At 43.6% G+C, this 19,063-nt stretch overlaps 2 protein-coding genes across 2 annotated transcripts; one reads left to right on the forward strand and one right to left on the reverse strand.

Moving 5' to 3' along the window:
- Window positions 1-3,419: 3,419 nt before the first annotated feature.
- rnf26 (ring finger protein 26) lies at window positions 3,420-8,752 on the forward strand. The gene is made up of 2 exons (XM_063207438.1): window positions 3,420-3,850; window positions 4,394-8,752. Exon 2 carries the CDS (start codon window positions 4,502-4,504, stop codon window positions 5,924-5,926), a length of 1,425 nt encoding a protein of 474 aa, XP_063063508.1. The 5' UTR covers window positions 3,420-3,850; window positions 4,394-4,501; the 3' UTR covers window positions 5,927-8,752.
- A 1,830-nt stretch (window positions 8,753-10,582) lies between these two features.
- c1qtnf5 (C1q and TNF related 5) lies at window positions 10,583-17,441 on the reverse strand. Its single transcript, XM_063207439.1, has 3 exons — window positions 17,113-17,441; window positions 14,798-15,089; window positions 10,583-11,800 (listed from the first exon to the last, which is right to left on the reverse strand). Exons 2-3 carry the CDS (start codon window positions 15,021-15,023, stop codon window positions 11,271-11,273), a joined length of 756 nt encoding a protein of 251 aa, XP_063063509.1. The 5' UTR covers window positions 15,024-15,089; window positions 17,113-17,441; the 3' UTR covers window positions 10,583-11,270.
- Between the last annotated feature and the right edge of the window lie 1,622 nt (window positions 17,442-19,063).

The raw sequence follows: 19,063 nt of genomic DNA on the forward strand, positions 1-19,063 counted from the left end.
ACCAAACAATTACATACCAACCACATCGTTTAGTCAAGTGTCTCTACTGTAGCCTCGGCCTATATCTTTATCTACAGAGCAGTCGGGGTGGAGGGTGATTTTGAGTTGCCATGTCCGTTCAGAGCCTACAGCCACCGTGCGCACATCTAATGAATCATCCACACACAATTTGCCACAAATCCAAGCCAAACTCAAAATAATAGCATTCACAAATACTCAAACAAATCATTTTCAGCGATGAAATGGAGCGAAATGCAAGAATATAAAGAAATAGGTTGGTCTACAGTTGTGGTGTCAACAATAATCAATTCAGCAATGCATTGCAATGCGGGGCAGGACAATTCAATAATCGATTCGACAAATGCCATAATTGATGCAACATATTTTTCCAAGTTGCAGTTAGATCTACTTCTGTGGGCATTTCCGGAGCAAATGAACTTTAAATTAAATTAAAGCACTTGGAAGCATTGAACACTGCAGGACTTATACACACCACAGCCATTTAATGTTGTTCAGTATCTGTCTGCTTGTATTGCTTCATGACTAATGAAAAATGTGTAATGCATTGCAATACATCATGGAATCTGACTGAATCGATTCAAATCCAATCGTTACCTGCTGAATCACAATGGTAAGAGCTGTGCCAATGCACACCACTTGGACAGTACAGCCCACAAAAAGTGTAAAACGTTACAAAAGTGTGAAGACTACAAATTACACGGATTCAAATCCGATGCCACAGATAAATCACAGGTAAGCTTAATCCTTTTCTTCATACCATAGCAACAAAATAGGCCTACGACTTTTTCAAAACATAATAATGAAGCGAAAACATGAAGCACAGAAAATAGCTACATTTTTCTAATTTACATAGATATCTAGATTGTGAAGTGACCTGAATACAGATATAACAGAGAGAAACAAGAGCAATTAGAGATAGCAACCTAGCCCCCTGGCCAACACTAGACAGACATGATGATGAGTGTTTGGCGCTACCCGCAGGTGACCAAAAACACTGCAGGTGGACACACAAACAGACAGAGACCAACCCCCTCCGTCGAGCCAGGTAATGCCAAAGAGACTGCAGAGTGCAGAATAACTCTAGAACAGTGGGGCAGTCCATCCAAATCAGATGAAGAAGATTATATTGGTTGATGTATTTAAATGATAGGCCTAATGAGCAGATAATGAGTTTAAGGAAATGATTTCTCTTGCCAGAGACTCACAACACAAAACAATGTCCCTTGGAATAATTTTGACCCATATCACTTTGGTTGGCGTATACAGTATATCACAAAAGTGAATACACCCTCACAGTTTTTGCAGATTTTTGAGTATATCTTTTCATAGGAAAGCATTACAGAAATGTCACTTTGACACAATGATTAGTGACCTTTTAACAACTTATTTAACCTCTTAAATTTATTGTTCACTCAGAAAAAAACAAAATACAGCCATTAATGTTGGAACATGTACTCATGTACATGTATATGTACATGTACATTTGATTTGAATGTAATCCTATGGAGAATATCATGATCTGCTTCAGTAGTAACAGTGCATGTTGACATGCATGTTTGTTTTAGGTGTATTTCAGATTGCCAATGTTGACAGCATTCATGCATCCCCAAACCATGTCAGTCCCACTACCATGCTTGGCTATTGAGAGGATACACTTTTTCTGGTAAAACTCACTTGTTTACCATCACACATGCTTGACACCATCTAAAGCAAATTTGTTTATCTTGGTCTCAAGAAAGATGAACAGACCAAGGATATGGATCACTGGAACCATGTCGTGTGATCTGAAGAGACCAAGATAAACAAATTTGCTTTAGATGGTGTCAAGCATGTGTGGTGGTAAACAAGTGAGTTTTACAAAAAAAAGTGTATCCTATCAAAAGCCAAGCATGGTAGTGGGATTGACATGGTTTGGGGATGCATGGATGCTATCAACATTGGTAATCTGAAATACACCTAAAAGAAACATTCATGTCAACATGCACTGTGACTACTGAAGCAGATCATGATATTCTCCATAGCATTGCATTCAAATCTCACACCAATCTATTTAAGCCAGATCCAGACTCAAAATGTAAAAGTTCAATGCAAAAAAAGATTGAAACGCACACTGATGACCTCCCTTTTCATCCCTTTTCATTTCGAGACGATTCGAGCCAACACAGCCCCTTCTCTTCCGGATTTTCATCTGGGGTGTACTCACTTTTGTGAGTACATGTTCAAACATTAATGGCTGTATTTTGTTTTTTTCTGAGTGAACAAGACATTTAAGCGGTTCAATATGTTGTTAAAAGGTCACTAATCATTGAGTCAAAGTGAAATTTCTGTAATGCTTTCCTGTGAAAAGATATACTCACAAATCTGCAAAAACTGTGAGGGGTGTATTCACTTTCGTGATATACTGTATACATAAATATTTTCTAAACTCTCTGATACAATTAGTGATCACATGCTGAATAGCCTAGACAAGGCAGAAGGTGAATGATGAAGGAACCATGAGGGTGAACAGGCCTATGAGCTATAATTTTTTACCTTTTTAAAATTAGTTTTCTACAGGCCTATGTCCGGGTCAAGATGACCCGAACACCTTCTCTGTAACAAAACCACGAACACCCCATCCTCCTCCATGACTGAGGTACCCTGAGCATGGTGCTGTCCCGCCGCACTGCTCCCTTGGGGCCCCATTGAGGGCTGCCCCCTTGTACGGATGAGGCATAAATGCAATTTTGTTGTGTGCAGTGATCACTTGTGTGCTGTGGAGTGCTGTGTCACAAATTTGACGATGGAAGTTGGAGTCTTTTTAGACTGTGTGGATTCCAATCTGCGGACTTCCGCCCTTCCTTGCTCACTTGCCTGCTTGTGACCTCATGGTGATTTCACTAACGACAGAAAATTAATTGAATATCTTGCAAAATCACAATTCTAATGCCATTTTCTCATTTGCAATTGGGATGGTGAATGAAACACAGTTCCCCAAAAGTTGTTGTGGCTAGGCTGACAGCTCAGAAACTTTATTGTTTTCTCCACGGAGGAGGGATAAGGAGGCGGGGCAAGGCCACAAGCACAAGTGGAGGACGGGAGTGTGCATATTGGAATGTACTCTAGCTGCAAGTTTGTTTTCTAAGCTGATGAAGCTTTTAGGCTACTTGCCAGCAATGACAGTGATAGCAATGAGGGCTACAGTCTGTAATGGCATCAAAATAAAAGTTCCATATCATACTTTCAGCAGACCCAAGCAGGCCTTGTCAGTCCGCTGTCCTGTGGATGAATGTGTGTACCTTTTAGCCTATAGGGCCTACATAGGCCTATGGGTATGGATGGCTTGAAACACAATTTCAGTCATGAAAATAAATTTAAAAAAAAAAGTTGTGCAGTGATATCAAACTGGGTTCATGGGGTAATAGGCTACACATAAATCATACGTGATGGATGGTGGTACACACACACACATCATGGATGGTGAATTATAGGATACTGTGTCAATGCAATCCAATGAAACTGAACATTGAACTGAACAGTAGGGTATATGACAGGGCTCCTCATACCTTTTATTTGTTTTATTTATGTATTTTGTTAGTCAGTTAGTTAGTTAGCTGTCATTTTCCAACATGATTGTTCTAATGATAATCTAAAAATAAATGCAAATGTCCTGCAGAAATAGCCTAGGTAGAACTATTATGTTCGGAAGTGCCTCCCGCCAGCGAGACGGACTTTTATTTTGACATTCTCAGAGGCCATGCTCTTTCGTAGGTTGCCCGTTGCAGCCAACTTCACGGAGGAACTAGTTCTACATACCTGCTCTGAAGGAGCAACAACACGGGAATGGCAGGTGGGCAGACCACATTTGGTCATTTGTCACATATGTAACTTGTTCAAAATCACACAATATAACATCGTTGTACCGAAACATAACAGTTACCGCTGCCCGTGGATTTTATCAACCAGCAGTGCAACAGCGATAACAAGATACAACTGACAGCTAGCAATTGAGCTAACTTTAATTTCAAAGAAAAACATCCGCCCTAGGCATGGGCCATACCTAACATATCACTGCGAATGCAGGGGGGTACTTCTGCGGTTATAACTATGCTCCGAAATAATGCGATTACTATCATACCACCACTTTTGACTAAGTTCGGTCAGTTGTCGGTTGTCCAGTCACACTGGACTTTGGGACGCTGTTGATTGTTAAGATAAGGGTCTGGGCGGGCAGACAGGACAGCACTGGCGCTTTGCTCGCTTGTCCATGACCTCGCCTTTTTAGCTTCCAAACAACAGACTTCAGATATGAAAACGTTATCGATCTTAGTATGTCTTGATCACTTCAAAATGCAGCTTACTTCTCTCTTTCCCTTCTTGTCTCTTTGTTTAGACTCAATATCGCACAGACTTCCTGACTGAAGTCACATGAGTGTCTGAATTTCAGCTGACCTGTCCGAGTGGATGCATGTGTTACCCGAGGGCGTAACACGACACAGGCATGGGCCTCGTCAATGTCATATTTTACACGCTAGGAAAATGCTTCGAGATCGTCAGCTTCCTGCTGGACCTGAACTTCGTCATAGTCCATTCCCTGATCCGGTTCCTCGTCGCCTCCATCAACTTCGTGCACCAGCTACCCATGCTGGTGACCAACTCTGTGCTGGAATGCTGGAACCTGAGCCTGGTGTGTCTCTTCACCATGTCCGAGGGGGTGTCTATACTCACTCACAACGTGGCTGGAGGAGGACAGCAGCTTGTGGGCGGTGTGGTGGAATGCTGCAAGATGGTGGGCTACCTCGCCTCCCACGTGCTCCTTCGAACCCGGGACTTGCTCCATCGAGGGCTGCTGTCAGGTCATAGCGTGCTGAAGCATGTCTGGGAAGGTTTTGGCATTGCCCTCAGCCTCATACTCTACTTAGCCAACACTATTGTCAACCTGCTGCTCATAGGCACGCAGAACATGTACACTGTGTTCGTGGGCCTTTGTGAGACGGCGCTCTATCCCATACAGAACATTGTGGAGCTCGCGTTAACGGCCCTCAGTTTCCTGTACAGCAGCCTGGTGGGAGCGTCCATCTTCCTGTGGACGCCGTGTCTTCTGGCCGCAGAGTTTGTGGCGTCCCTCTGCCAGGTCTTCTTCAGCATCTTCCTGCTCAACGTCTACGGTCTCCTCTTCACGCTGTCCGTTGTGGCGGGCGCCACCGTCTACCTGAATCCGGAGGTGTCCCGGAGGCACTTCCGCCGGCTGGCGCACTACGTCAACACTGTGCCTTCCCTGCGCGGCCTCAGGGGCGCGCTGCGGCGCCTCTACGTGCTGGAGAGGAACCTGCGCCAGAGGCTGGTTTTGTGGGACAGCAGCCACATTAGACTCGCTGCGCGGAGACTGCAGAGGCGGGTGGTGGTGGTGGCAGCGGCGGTGAGGGCTGATGGGGACGGGAATGTGGACGCTGGCACGGGGGACGCACTGCCACCGGTGCCACCACCACCAGAGAGGAGAGAGCATGACAGAGACAACGCAGCAGGTGGTGGTGGTGGTGGTGGTGGTGCGGGAGACGGACAACCAGCACAAGATCTGGCACGCCGGCCCCTAGCTGCCGCATCTGAACCAGAACTGGGACATCACTCGTCTGGTGTATGTCAACACAAGGGGGCGCCAGATGGGAGCGGGGACTCCTGCAAAGCCTCCTCTTCTTCCTCTACTCCTGGGGTGGACTCCAGCCTGCTGTCGCTACTGCAGGAACAGGAGGAGAGGAAGAAGTGTGTCATCTGCCAGGACAGCTTCAAGACAGTGGTGCTGCTGCCCTGTAGGCACCTGTGCCTGTGCAGAGACTGCACCGACATACTGCTCACCCAACCGGTGTACCAGAGGAACTGCCCACTCTGCAGACACATGATCTTCCAGACCATGGACGTGTACCTGTGAGAACTGAGGAGATGTTCCTGTCTGCAGACACAATATGATCTTCCAGACCATGAACGTGAACCTGTGACGAGATGTCACAGTGCAGTTACAACGCTAAAGGAAACAAAAACAAGGACGCAAAACAAACAAGATTGAAGTCTGATTTCAGGCCCATAGTTGTTCATTTTAGTCTGATTTCAGTCACGCCAGTCACGTGACGTAAATGACACCAAATCGTTTTATGCTGTCTGATTTAAAGGAACAGTCCACCCTTTTTTGATTTACACATATCTGCTGTATTTCTAAGCATTATTCATGAATGTGCGTATAATTTTCTTCTGTGTTTTCAGTACTCAGATTTATTGGATCAGAATTATTTGCATAGCTTAGCATAAGTTAATCGCTGGAAATAAATGGGCAGCATTAGCATCAAGCCACAAGTGATAACAGGACGGGATTAAATGGCTGTTTTGCACTCTGGTGAATTTTGCATTAATTTTAAAGTAGTTTAATTACATTTGATGTTTTGTTTGCTCCCCATAGACTTGCATTGCTACTCTTAATTTGGCTGTACGGTTAAACTAGGTAATGCAAACACATAGACGAAAATGATATGCACATTCATGAATAATGCTTGGAAATACTGCAAATATGTGAAAATCAAAAAAGGGTGGAGTGTTCCTTTAAGAAACTATTGTCACGTACGTTTTGGGGGTAATTTAATTTGTATGATTTCTTAATTGATTAATCGCATTGAAATCAGATTGTTTTGCTGTGTCTAACGGCACTGTGTCTGGCAAGGACTGTTGTATCGCTTTGTTTCGTGCTGTGTGTCTGTCAGCACTCAGCAAGATGTGTCTGGTCTGTGGGTGAGAGCTTTGCGCCATGAGTAGGAGTGGCAGGATGAGGAGTGGGCAGTCTCCAGACCCACAGCTGAGGGTGGTAGTGAGTGTCAGCGAGTGATCCCACTGTGGACTATTGGCATGCAATTCCTGGCAGTATTCCAAGAACATGGCTCAGTAGTAAACAAGGTTAAGTGAACGTTGAGGTAGTCATGCATAATCTAATAGAAGAACCTTGAGTGCATTTCTGAAGTAAAATATCTGTGGGCATAGCATAGTTTATGAGGTGGATGGTGTTGGTACGTCTAAGCTTATACCACGTCTGAGATTATCTTAAAGTGTTCTCACCACTTTATAACAAATATAGTATAAAATATCAACTGTGGACAATCCCCCCCCCCCCCTTACTTTCCAAATCCAACCTACACCGTTGTCTGAGGGCTATCTGTTAACAGATGTACTACTTCCTGTTGGTCTACGTAACCAAGTTTATCACTTAACCACATTCTTGGAATACCCCCTTGCCCTTACTTACCCAGACAGTTTGAACAGTCTGTTTGACACCAAATAAACAACCAAGCAGACAGACCAATAGATAAGACCACATGGCCAATTTTTATATAATGTGACTCGATCCTCTTTTGTACCAATAGATTGTTTTTATGCGGTGTGAAATTTAGAAGGCTGCATGAATGAGGAGCTGTGTGCAAGGTTTTGTGCGAGGAATATTACAGTTCTTCTGCATTAATGCAATCATTTCAACATGTGCTGATTTTTGTTTTTTTGTAGAGGTTTATTTTTTCACTTGGGTCCTTCCCTCACTTTGATTCCAGTTAATTTTTTGTATGTAATGATTATTTTTATTTTTGTTGCTCTCTTTCCACCAAACCTCTCTTTTCCAAGTGGAATTGAATTGAGCATACCTATTACTACTGTGCTATTGTTTCATATTCACACACACAAGGGAACAGACCTATTTTCAAAAAGTGTGCTGAACTCTTTTTTTAGCACTTTTTTTTGCAGTTGTCTTAAAAGAAGCTGAACAGTACTCCTTAAATAGTAAGATAAAGGTAAAGAAAGGTTAACAAAAGATGTGAAAATGAATACTAAATACTAAAATACTAAAAGGATTGTGGGTTGTGCTTGGGATGAACTGTTCAAGAGTTTGTATTTACCTGAAGAAGAATAACCTGTATGTTTAGTAGTTAAGGTAAGCCACTATTGTTATGTGGCTGAAGGCCCGACCCACGTCTTATAGAGGGCTCTCGTGCTTAAATTGTCACCATATACAGTATATTCATATTGTACCACACTTGTATTCCATTTCAGTCAATGCTGGTGTTGTAAATGATTTTGTGGGTAGAACCAGTTTACATTCCGTTGTGTCTGCGTTTGTTCCTTTGATTGAAGATGGACAATTTTCTTTTCGTTTACCAGGGCTGTATTCAACTATACGAAGAACATGGTTGAGAGATAAACCTGGCAAAGTTAACCTAAAGAAAGTGGTAAACCTGCTAGCCTGCAAGTGTCTTTTAGGCTATTTCACAAGGTGATTTGGCGCTACTTCCAGGTTACCATATCCAGGTTTGGATCTAAACCATCTTATTGGGGAGACATGTGTGCTTGCAAACACCCATGTAACCACTGTCAAGGATGAGTGTAGGATTATCCTGCACTGCCTTGAAGTTATTTTATAGTCATTTTGTCCATTTCTTGTGCAGTGCCTTGATATTTGAGGGAGAGAGCAGTAGTTTTTAAGTGTTTCATAATCATGATATAGTCATCTGCACATCACTAGAGGTAAAGATTAATTTGAAGAAAAAAATGTTTTGTTTAAGTTTGTTTTTCACAAGTGACTGTTGGCAGGGATCTTGGCTTAAACTGTGTACCATGCGACTTCTTTCTTTTTCAATCGTTGGATTTATTTTTGTATTTAAAAGGTATGAGGATGGTGAGAATGTATGCAAAGCGACACTCAATAAAACTGAAATAACAGTTCCATTTTCACTCCTTTGATTAACATTTCCCTTACTATATAATAGCTACAAATACATAAAATCACAACAGACACTAAGTTAATTTGTTCATATCGATTTAAAAAGCGATTGCCCTACTTTCGTCATCTAACAACATTTTTTCAAAGGAATAGTAGTCCTGGATATGCATGGCTAGTTTGATAGACTGCATAAACAAGCCTTAATAGACTAGTGCACAATGTGTTTCGCAAAGTCATAGGCCTACAGTTAATTTTGCTAGTCATTGCAACAGTAAAGGTTCCCACTGATGGCAAGGAAAAGCATTATTTTCCATCTGCTAAACATATAACACCATGAGCTTTATTCAGCTCGAAACACAAGAATTGTACAGCAAAGCAAAGTCAAAGAGGACCACCAAAGCCAGCATTTCTAGGATACACTTTGTTGCAGTATCTTGGCTTAAATCAAGTTTATAAAATGCCATCATGTAATTATTACAAATTAACTACAGTTTGTTATGTGAGGGATCAGAACTGATAATAGTTCAGTTGGCTGAAGATATATATTTATAAAACAAACAAATAAAATATAAATGTAGCTGGGCAGGAGAAAGGTTGTGCATTTGGTCATGCATTTGCCACTCTGCAGCTCCTTCACCAAGTATTTGAGTTACAACCAGGCACTGTTAAACTTTTACGACCTTGTTTTGACAAACATGTCATTCTGTGAGTGCATCACTGGTCCAATTGCAATGCGTGGAACTAACCAGAGCTAATATCTCAATAAATTCAAAAAAGAAGTGTGTGTGTGCGTGCATGCGTGTGTGTGTGTGTGTGAGAGAGAGAGAGAGAGCAAGAGAGAGAATATGTACACATGTATTCTCTACATCAACATGTGGGTTATGTGTCGGTGGACATGCCTGAAGATGTAGCCTAACTGGCCCAGACGTAGTGCAAGCCTTCATGTAAACAATATGGTGTACAGCAAGGCTCTAAATGAACACCAGCCAACCAGCCAAAGGCTGCGGAAAAATCAGTTTGGCTGGTAGAAAATACCAACTTACTAGCCATTTTGACCCATTAGTTAGTATGTTTGGCTAGCAAGATACACATCTACTAGCCATTTTGGCTGGTGATGAAAAAAAGCCAATTTAAAGGGGTATGCCACTATTTTGGGGCTTAATACAGTTAAAATCGTTGGCTGGGGTTTATAAAGGTGGTTAAGTGTTTTATTTTTCATGTTAAGCGTTGTCTTGCTTTAAGACAAGTTTAAAGAGGGAATATGTCGCTAAGCTAGTGAAAGTCAATGTATCCGTGTAGCATTGTAGCATGCTACATGGATCCATTGACTTTCACTAGCTTAGCGACATATTCCCTCTTTTAACTTGTCTTAAAGCAAGACAACGGCTTACATGAAAAATAAGACACTTTACCACCATTATAAACCCTGGCCAACGATTTTAACTGTATTAAGCCCCAAAATAGTGGCATACCCCTTTAAGGCCCTGGTGTACAGTATCAAAGACCATTAGACAGTCAAAGCATTTCATGTAAGCATATTACACGTTAGAGCTGTTGAGTGGTTAAGTCACTCAAGTGTCAATGAGTACTGTAATCAAAGCACTTCAGGTTTGCAGTCTTGCATTTGTCATAAAAATGTAGGCTATATATCTGTAATGCCCCACACACTGGCATGTAAAAATAACTGCATCGATTCCAAATGCATCTTACATCAAGTGATGTGAGAATAATAAACACTAAGTCAGCTTTCATTGAAAGTTGTAGTCTCGAAGTACCTGGAACTATTCCTAGATAGCCCCCAGGTGTGAATATTTAGCAATCATACAGTAGGCCTAACTATGTTGATAGTAAGCCATCAGTAATATGGTAACAAGGGCTACAAACCAACATCTACAAAAGGTGATGGCACTCTGGATAACTTTTTGAGCAATGCTTCTGCGCAACGACACTATAAGATGATGTTTGGACTGTTTATCACTATAATATGCACCAAGAAAATGATACAAATAAAAAAAAATAGTCTATTGCTGATCCATCAGAAAATCAGGTCCTAACCCTAATCATGCTGTTGGCCAACAGCAACATTGGTCAAAAAAAGTTGTCCCGTGTATCATTAGGCTACCTTCAGTGGATGTCAAACTCGGATCCTGGGTCCAAATCTGACCTGCGGAGTCATTTTATTCGGCCCGCGAGATTATTTCAAATGTGTACTACATTTGGCCCACATACACCATTAATGGAATGCATCACTTCACATTAAGCCTTGTGAATCACAAGGCTTAAATGTGAAAGTTGGTGTGTCACAGGACTAAGAGTGGGCCCAGGCCAACGATATGTGCAGGCACATTTGAACTACCTTAAATGATGGGAGAGAGTGTGTGGGAAATTTAACTGGGTATTAAGTGCATACACGCACAATTTTAGTTTTTTATTTCAAAAATAAATAGAATTCGGCCAACAACTTCATTCCAGATTTTGATTTTGGCCATCGGACAATTTGAGTTTGACACCCCTGACTGAAGACAACTTAGGCAAACACGGCCGAGTTCTTCCAGTCCGAGTACACCAGGAACCCTGTGAAGGTGCTGTCTGTCTTGGGGCTGGAGTAGAAGCCATTGTACTCCCCGAGAGCCATCTGCACCCACACCTTGTCGCCAGGGATCAGGTGCACTAGCGTGCCCCCGGACAGCGACGCCGGCTTGGACCAGTTGCCGAAGAACTGGAAGTAGGAGGCCAGCGTGAAGCCGTTCTTCATCAGGTCGAACTGCAGGCTGGCGCGGTACACTGTGGCGTGGACGGTGAAGTAGTAGACGCCGGGCACGCGGCAGGTGAAGACCCCCGTCTCTGCATTGTAGTCGCCTTGCTCATTCAGCACGATGCGGTCGAAACGGATGGCGACCTCCCCGCTGCCCGTGGTGACAGGCATGGTCCGCACGTCCGACAGCTTGGCACTGAAGGCCGATTTGGGTGCCACGGCACACTCCCCATTCTCTCCTTTATCACCCCTCTGGCCCTCCGCGCCACGCTCACCTGTCTCGCCCCTCGCACCTGGCTCACCTGCGGAAGACAGCAGGTACTCGTGTAAAATCTACAAGTCGAAAAGAAACTAGATATTTACAAGGCATCCTATAGTTAGTATCATTCAGACTTATGTACTCATGTGTTGGTTGGACTATTTCAACTATTAGGTACAGCACAATGTAACAACTATCAACCCTCACACCTGGTTGGCCTGTGGGGGAAATTTGAAACTTAGTCTCATCCGTAGTCTAACATACAGTATTTCATCCAGACTGGATGTTCACCAAAGGTTGGTGTAACTACACAACTGTCCATAGTCTCGCACCTCGCTGGCCTGCAGGAGTAATAGACACAACCTGCCTCATTCTAGAGCAGTCATGGATAAGCAGTTAGAGCGTCAGATTTGTAGCCCAAAAGTTGCCGGTTTGACTCCCAATCTGCCAGGTTGGTGGGAGGAATAATTAAAGTGATCTCCCCCACCCTCCTCCTTGACTGAGGTACCCTGAGCATAAAATCGTCTTGCCGCACTGCTCCCTTGGGCCGTTATTTAGGGCTGACCCCTTGCACGGGTGAAACAGAAAATTCACTTTTGTTGTGTGCAGTGTGTCCTGTGTCAATGCAATTTCCCAGGTGAGCTTTCGTCATTATAAAAAGCGGACATGCAGGTTTTCAAACAGACTCTCTATCAGAGGTTGGTCATGCAGCTGGGGCCCTGCAGCTGACCACAGAACATGATGGAATTGAAGCTACAAGTGGTATTGCTTTTCATTGTAAACTACTGAAAGATGACCTGCTCCTCTAAACACCTTATTGAGGATGACCCAACAAAAGAGCCTATCAGCTTCTGAAAAGTTGAGGAACCACATAAATGACTTTAGAAACATTATCTTAAAGTATCTTAAGGTTTAAACACTAATTAGTCCTGTTTTAATGTATATAACTTCTTTCTGGCAAATCCTGACGGACTGATGCCCCTTGCATCCAAAACCCAATACACTGGGGCATATTTCAGTGACTTCACCAGGCATCCATCTTGAAAACATGCCAATGCTGTCTCAGAGGGGAAGGTATGACGGTCTTAAAGGATACCTTGGTGCAGCGTGCGGCTGCCTTGAGACACCTGCCTGGATTCATGATGGATAAAGCAGCACTCCTGTCTGATCCCTCCATGACCGCATGTTATTTATACTGGACAAATGTGTCAGGACGCTCATTTTTTCCCCTTGAACTCACAGGGCTTTTGCTAAAACTACTTCAACATCTGTTTTTTGTATTCTGTTTGTCCCAGGTGGGTGCATGCATACCTAGTTACCTAGCGTATGTTTATGTGTTTATGTGACATGTGCATGGATACCTATCAGGTTTCAGTATGTTCACGTTGTTTGGCAAAACAGCAAAAGCAACTTCTGCATGAATGCCTGCAGGGTATTCTAAGAAACTGGCTCAGTAGTAATCCAAACATTGAGGTAGTGGACAATCATCTACAAGAGCCTGGAATCCTGATGTTCTCAACTAAATGACAATTGTGAGCTGTCTATTAGCAGGTTTACCACTTCATGCAGGTAACCTCATCAGTTGTATCACTTTACCATGCTCATGAAATACTTAGGATATCAGGGCATATGTTTTGTAAATGTAAATGTAATGTTTAAGGTGTGAAATTAGCATGACATGGATACCAGCAGGCTATGTTCATGGGATGTTTGGTAACAAATACGCATCAAAATGACCTGTGCCAGGATACTTACAGATTCAACGCAGTCTCACCCCAAGTAGTCAATTTCTGACTACCTTGGACCAGACGGCAATTTTTGACGTCTTGGGTATTCCTTCCACGTCACATTTTGACTATGTGGCCTAACCCTAAACCTATTCCTAAACCTAACCTCAATGACGTTATGCTGCCACAAGGGGGCGCCTTTGAGGACATCGTCAAAATGTGACGTGGAAGGAATACCCAAGACGTCAAAAATTGCAGTCTTGGGGTGTCAAAAATTGAGTAGTCAAAAATTGACTACTTGGGGTGAGACTGTGTAGACAGATTACCTACGCATGTATGCGCATGTATCAAGGAGGTCTACATGTATTGATTCGGAAATGTAGAAACACAAGCAGTAACATTTCCTCTGTGTGCATGAACACCAACAGAGTATAGGACATTGTACTGTGTGTATGTTTATGTGTCTGTCAAACGTAACGTAATATTTTAACAGAGTTATATAAAGTTGGAGTAGAAGTAGTACAAAGGATATACATACTCCACAATGATTCCAAAGTAACAATCCAATGCAACCAGAGCAGGACTAAATCATACATAAAAAGGATGAAAAATCTGGTGCCACAGATTTGACTGGTGCCATCTGTTGTTTATTTTTTCAGCAATCAGACTAATGTTAAATCAAGTGACTAACTATCGACATCCGTTTTAATTAGATGATTCTTCCTTTTTATGTAGGAGTAGTAGAGGTACTCTTAGCACGTCTGGTAGCAGGCCTTTAATTACAGTGTAGGCTACTTACTCAAGTAGAGTGGAATAACTTGTGAAATAACATATAGGCCTAAGTGCAACTGTAGCACAGGTTATTACATCGATCATACTCACAATGTGTATTTTTGTGTATCAATACCAATGTCGCCTTGGGCCTCAGTTCACCCCTTTGCCTCCCTGGAAGAATTCATCACTTTGGCAAAGTATTATAAAATCACTTCAAAGTACATTATGGTCATTATTGGCGTTATGGTATGTAGATACAGAAAAATGATGTAATAACATTTACTACAGCTGTACGTACATGTTATTAAATGTTATAATTTATACCAGTTATTCCACTGTAGGGCCTACCTAATGAGTAAGTACACTGTAATTAAAGCCCTGTTAAAATAAAGCGTTATCACACTTCTTAGAAGTAGGCCTACGATATTACATACCGGTAGTTTATTGTTATAATTAGTGTTATAATTATATCTGTAAGAGTACTTCTACTCTGCTTTATACAACTCTGCATTTTAGGCAACCGTGTGAGATGACTTTACCTGGTTCGCCTCTGTCCCCTTTGTCCCCGGGATACCCTGCCTGGGCGTCGCGCCCGTCACGCCCATCTCTGCCGGGCAGCCCAGGGCTGCCGTGTATGCCCGGGGCTCCAGGGATGCCGGGGCTGCCCGAGCACAGGCTGGGGATCTTGTTGTCATCCAGCTCGGAGGACGAAGTGGCCAGCAGCGCCATGAACAAACAGAAACACCATTTCCTGGCCACTGACATCACGTCAGGTCAGTTGAGCCAGCAGAGGCAGGGCAGGGCTGCAGCAGGCGTCAGCTAGACTGGGGACTATACAGAGAAGAGAAGAGAAGAGAAGAGAAGAGAAGAGAAGAGAAGAGAAGAGAAGAGAAGAGAAGAGAAGAGAAGAGAGAGAGGGATGTGGGTGAGGTGGAGAGAGGGATGTGGATGAGGCGGAGAGGGGTGTGTGTGGGGGGGGGTACATTGAGGGATGGATGTGGCAGGCGTAGTCTACAGTGGAGTCTGTGAAGAAGGGAGAGAGAGAGAAAGAGAGAGAAGGCATGAGGTGGATGTGTGTGTGTGTGTGTGTGTGGGGGGGGGTGCAGGCCTAGTTTAGTGAGAGAAAGGCCTGGGATGGAGGTGAAAGCCTGGGGTGGAGGTGAAGGGAGTGATATGGTGGTGGTGGGAGATGACAGCAAACGGATAGAAAAACATGACTCATGCGCAGCTGTTTTTTTAAAGAACCTGCTTGAGTTGCATGCAAGTTCAATGTTCCTGAGTGTTACTTGGGTTGAACCGAAACAGACTGACGGTCGGTCGGCCTGGGAGTTCATTCCCGACCGTGCATCGTGCAAAGGCAGTGTGGTGTGGCATGCAGCAAGTCAGCTGATGACTGGAGAGAGAACAGTCAGGATGTTGCATAATAGCCTCCCTATTAGCGAGCAGCAAGACCAAACCACAGGGGAACGCAACAGCCAGTAACAACTCACAATCAAATATATAAAATGCAACTGAGCCGTGAGCAAGCTGACAGCGATCCCCTTTAGATTCTTTTTTTTTTACACACAGTTTTCCCTTCTTGATTGATTCTGCAGAACGAGTTAGTTTATTAATTCTGCCACAAACTCGGTGGTGGACTGGAAGAGGCATTTGCAGAGGAGAAAAAAAAGATGGAAATCCCTACTGGACCTTACATTGATGAAAGTAAACACATCTGTCCAGAATGTGTTTTTTAATGGTGTGGCCCTTCCACACACCTTCTACCCTGCCTGAAGCAATACAACATTTCTATTCCACCAAGTTTGTGTCTGCTGGGAAAATCAGCTCTCCTTTCAGGCCTACTTTGAAGAAAAAGGGAAAAAAACCCAGCAGTTTTATTTTCGAAATCCTTTGGTGGAGTAGGCCTGTTTGACGTTCATAGGCCTACCTGCATTTTGTTGGGACTGACACATTGAACACAAAATGCAGACACCTAGAGCATTTGATTCCATTCACAGGAGGAAAAAACCCTATGGCGCACTTAGGTAACAAACTTCAGGCGCAGACCAGCATCGCGTCTGGATTCTGTTGTGGTCAGCAGCACACCAAATCATTGCTGACCTAAACAAAATCCGTTTCAGTAGATGCATCATCTCACTGTTTACTGAAATAGCTTTAACATGACCAGGACCTAAGAGTGGGAGGATGAAAACATTGCTGCATGAGATGTCTGATTGTAGCATAGAATCAACACTCCCTCGAGAGAGCGCGTGTACAGCACGCAGACGGCTAAATAGCGCTCGAGCGCTACTGGGCCATCTGTCTTGCGCGGATAGGCGGCCAGCAATACCTTGGCACGCCATCTCTCCCACGTCTAGTGGTATTAGCTCACCTCCTAGACAGTATCAGTGTTGCCAACGGTACAGGGCACACACAATGTTTAGGCAACTCATAAACGAATTTCCTAAACAAACACTACGAAATAGACGAATTAAACGAAAATGAAAAAGGCGCAGCAATAGACACATGTGTTTTCTTTTAGTTTGAGCCTTGTCATGTGTTTAGTGAGAGACTATTACTTTTTCAAATAAAGTAGAGGGCATGTAAAGCACAGTCTGCATTAACACCCCTCTGGTCCTTTGTTCCTTGTTCAGCCCCGTTACAGACAGGCAACAGTATTTTTCTCCTCTTGACCCTCATGCTCGCCAACATTCCAAAGTCAAGACATGAGATCAGCCGGTGCATTAAAAAAGCAGCCACAGACCACACGTTGGTGTTTTTAAATCCCATGCATCCATATGGATAGGGCCACTGTCATTTAAAACTTAACTCAATTGTAAGAAGTTAAACCAGTCAAATAAGTGTATAAACCTACCAGTGCCGCCGGCAGAGTTTCACCGGGGAGCGACAGATGAGTCCGTCCTCGGCTGAAAAATAAGCCTAAAAACTTCACTTTGCTCGCTTGTTCGCTGACTTTGGGGAGGAAAAAGTGAAACTCCCCGTCTCTGAAGGGAATGGCAATGAGCGCCAATTAGGGAGACAGGGAGGAGGAGGAGGGCGGAGGAGGAGAAGAGGAGGCAGTCAGGGGTGAGAAAAGATGGAGGAGTAGAAAAAAAGTTGACTTGATGTTCATCCAAAGAGTACATAAGGTGAAAGACGAGTCGAAAATAACAAGTGATACTGGTGGACCGAGAACAAATACCAAGACTTTGGGACAGGCAAATATGCAGAGGGAGTGGTGCTTTAGGAAAAGACAGCTGAGGAGAGAGGGGGGAGGGGGGGAGATGGGGGGGAGATGAGTTGCTCCAATAAGTAGCCTAGTTCGGGCAGTGTGTGGGAAGAGAGGATAGGACTGTGGTACACTCTGATATGTTCCAGCTACATGGGAGATCAAGAAGGAACTGCTCTGTTTGTGCAACCTCAAAGCCAACTGATACAAACCAGATGACAATAATAAACTCTAGTTTCTTGCCTTTCCCGTATGTGATTGTGCATGCATGAATAAAAAGTCATTGTCATCAGTATAGCTGCGTGCTTGGCCACTGCTAGACCTCAGCAGGCAGTGCAGTTTGTACTCAGCGCCACATATTGCTCCATTTACTTTAATAGCTTGGAATATCCGTAGGCCTTATTAGTATTGCTGGATTGTCCATAGGGCATACAGGGGATTTGTCAGGTGGACTGTTGGTGATTTTGGCCTGGTCCTCCATATTAGTGGTAGACTACTGGTAGTCTTCATGCCATTCCAGCAGACCTATCCTGGTCCGATTTAAATATTCAAACAATTTGATTGTTGTGGACAAAATATAAATAGCATGTAATAGACAATGTTGTCACATGCGTCATTGTCTCTGTCGATGCCTGGTGGGCAGATCATGGCTGAAAATGCTCAGCCTGTTTTTTTTTTCTTTGCCCCAGACCAGCCCTGCTTGATAGTGGTTGCCCTGCTAACTATTGACAGCTGGGTTCCCAAACAAAAAGTGTTTTACAAATTTGCACTGGCATCAAAAAAATCCACTCGTCTAGCCAAAATAAATGTTCAAGGCAAGCAATGCACATCCTAACCATAAGAGAGCGGCATTATGAAGAACAAATAGGCCTAAGAAAAAATGTCAGCCTTTCAAACAACAGGCTACTTTCTCTTCAAGCTGTATGCTTTCAAGTGTGGTTTCAGCCTGGTAGGGGGTCCATTTCCACCCACCATAAACTCCCCCTCATCTTCATTTTTTACCTCTCATTACCGAGCTGCCACGCCACCAGTGGCCACAGCACCAAAGCCAAGGCAGAGTGCCCCTGCTGGCAGAGGCAGAGTGGCCCTGCTGGCTTTCAAATGCCTCAGGGCCTCCACATTAAAGCATGTGGGCAGACTCCTCAAATATGGAGCAAATTGGAGTAGTGATTTTCAGTAGCCTGGCTGGCCTAGTCGTTGGACACACACACACACACACACACACACACACACACACACACACACACACACACACACACACACACACACACACACACACACACACACACACACACACACACACACACACACACACACACACACGAGAGACGTGCAAGAGGAGCCCAGTCTAGTGCACCTCTAATAGCTTTCAGAAATGACATGAAATGGGCCTCGATACATTAGTTTAATTATGTGGAGATACCTGTAGTGGTTGCAGTGATTACAAAATTGTTGAGGGCAAAATTAAAGGAGGGAGAGAGAGAAAGAAGTGAGAGGCAGAGGCTCCAGAGATGCGATGTAATGGGCCGCAACACATCAGTTTAATTACAGTATGTGGAGATCTGTGGTGTAGTCTATGGCAGTGGTTTTAAAAGTG

Source organism: Engraulis encrasicolus, chromosome 9, assembly GCF_034702125.1.
Source record: "Engraulis encrasicolus isolate BLACKSEA-1 chromosome 9, IST_EnEncr_1.0, whole genome shotgun sequence".
Classification (NCBI taxonomy): Eukaryota; Metazoa; Chordata; class Actinopteri; order Clupeiformes; family Engraulidae; genus Engraulis; species Engraulis encrasicolus.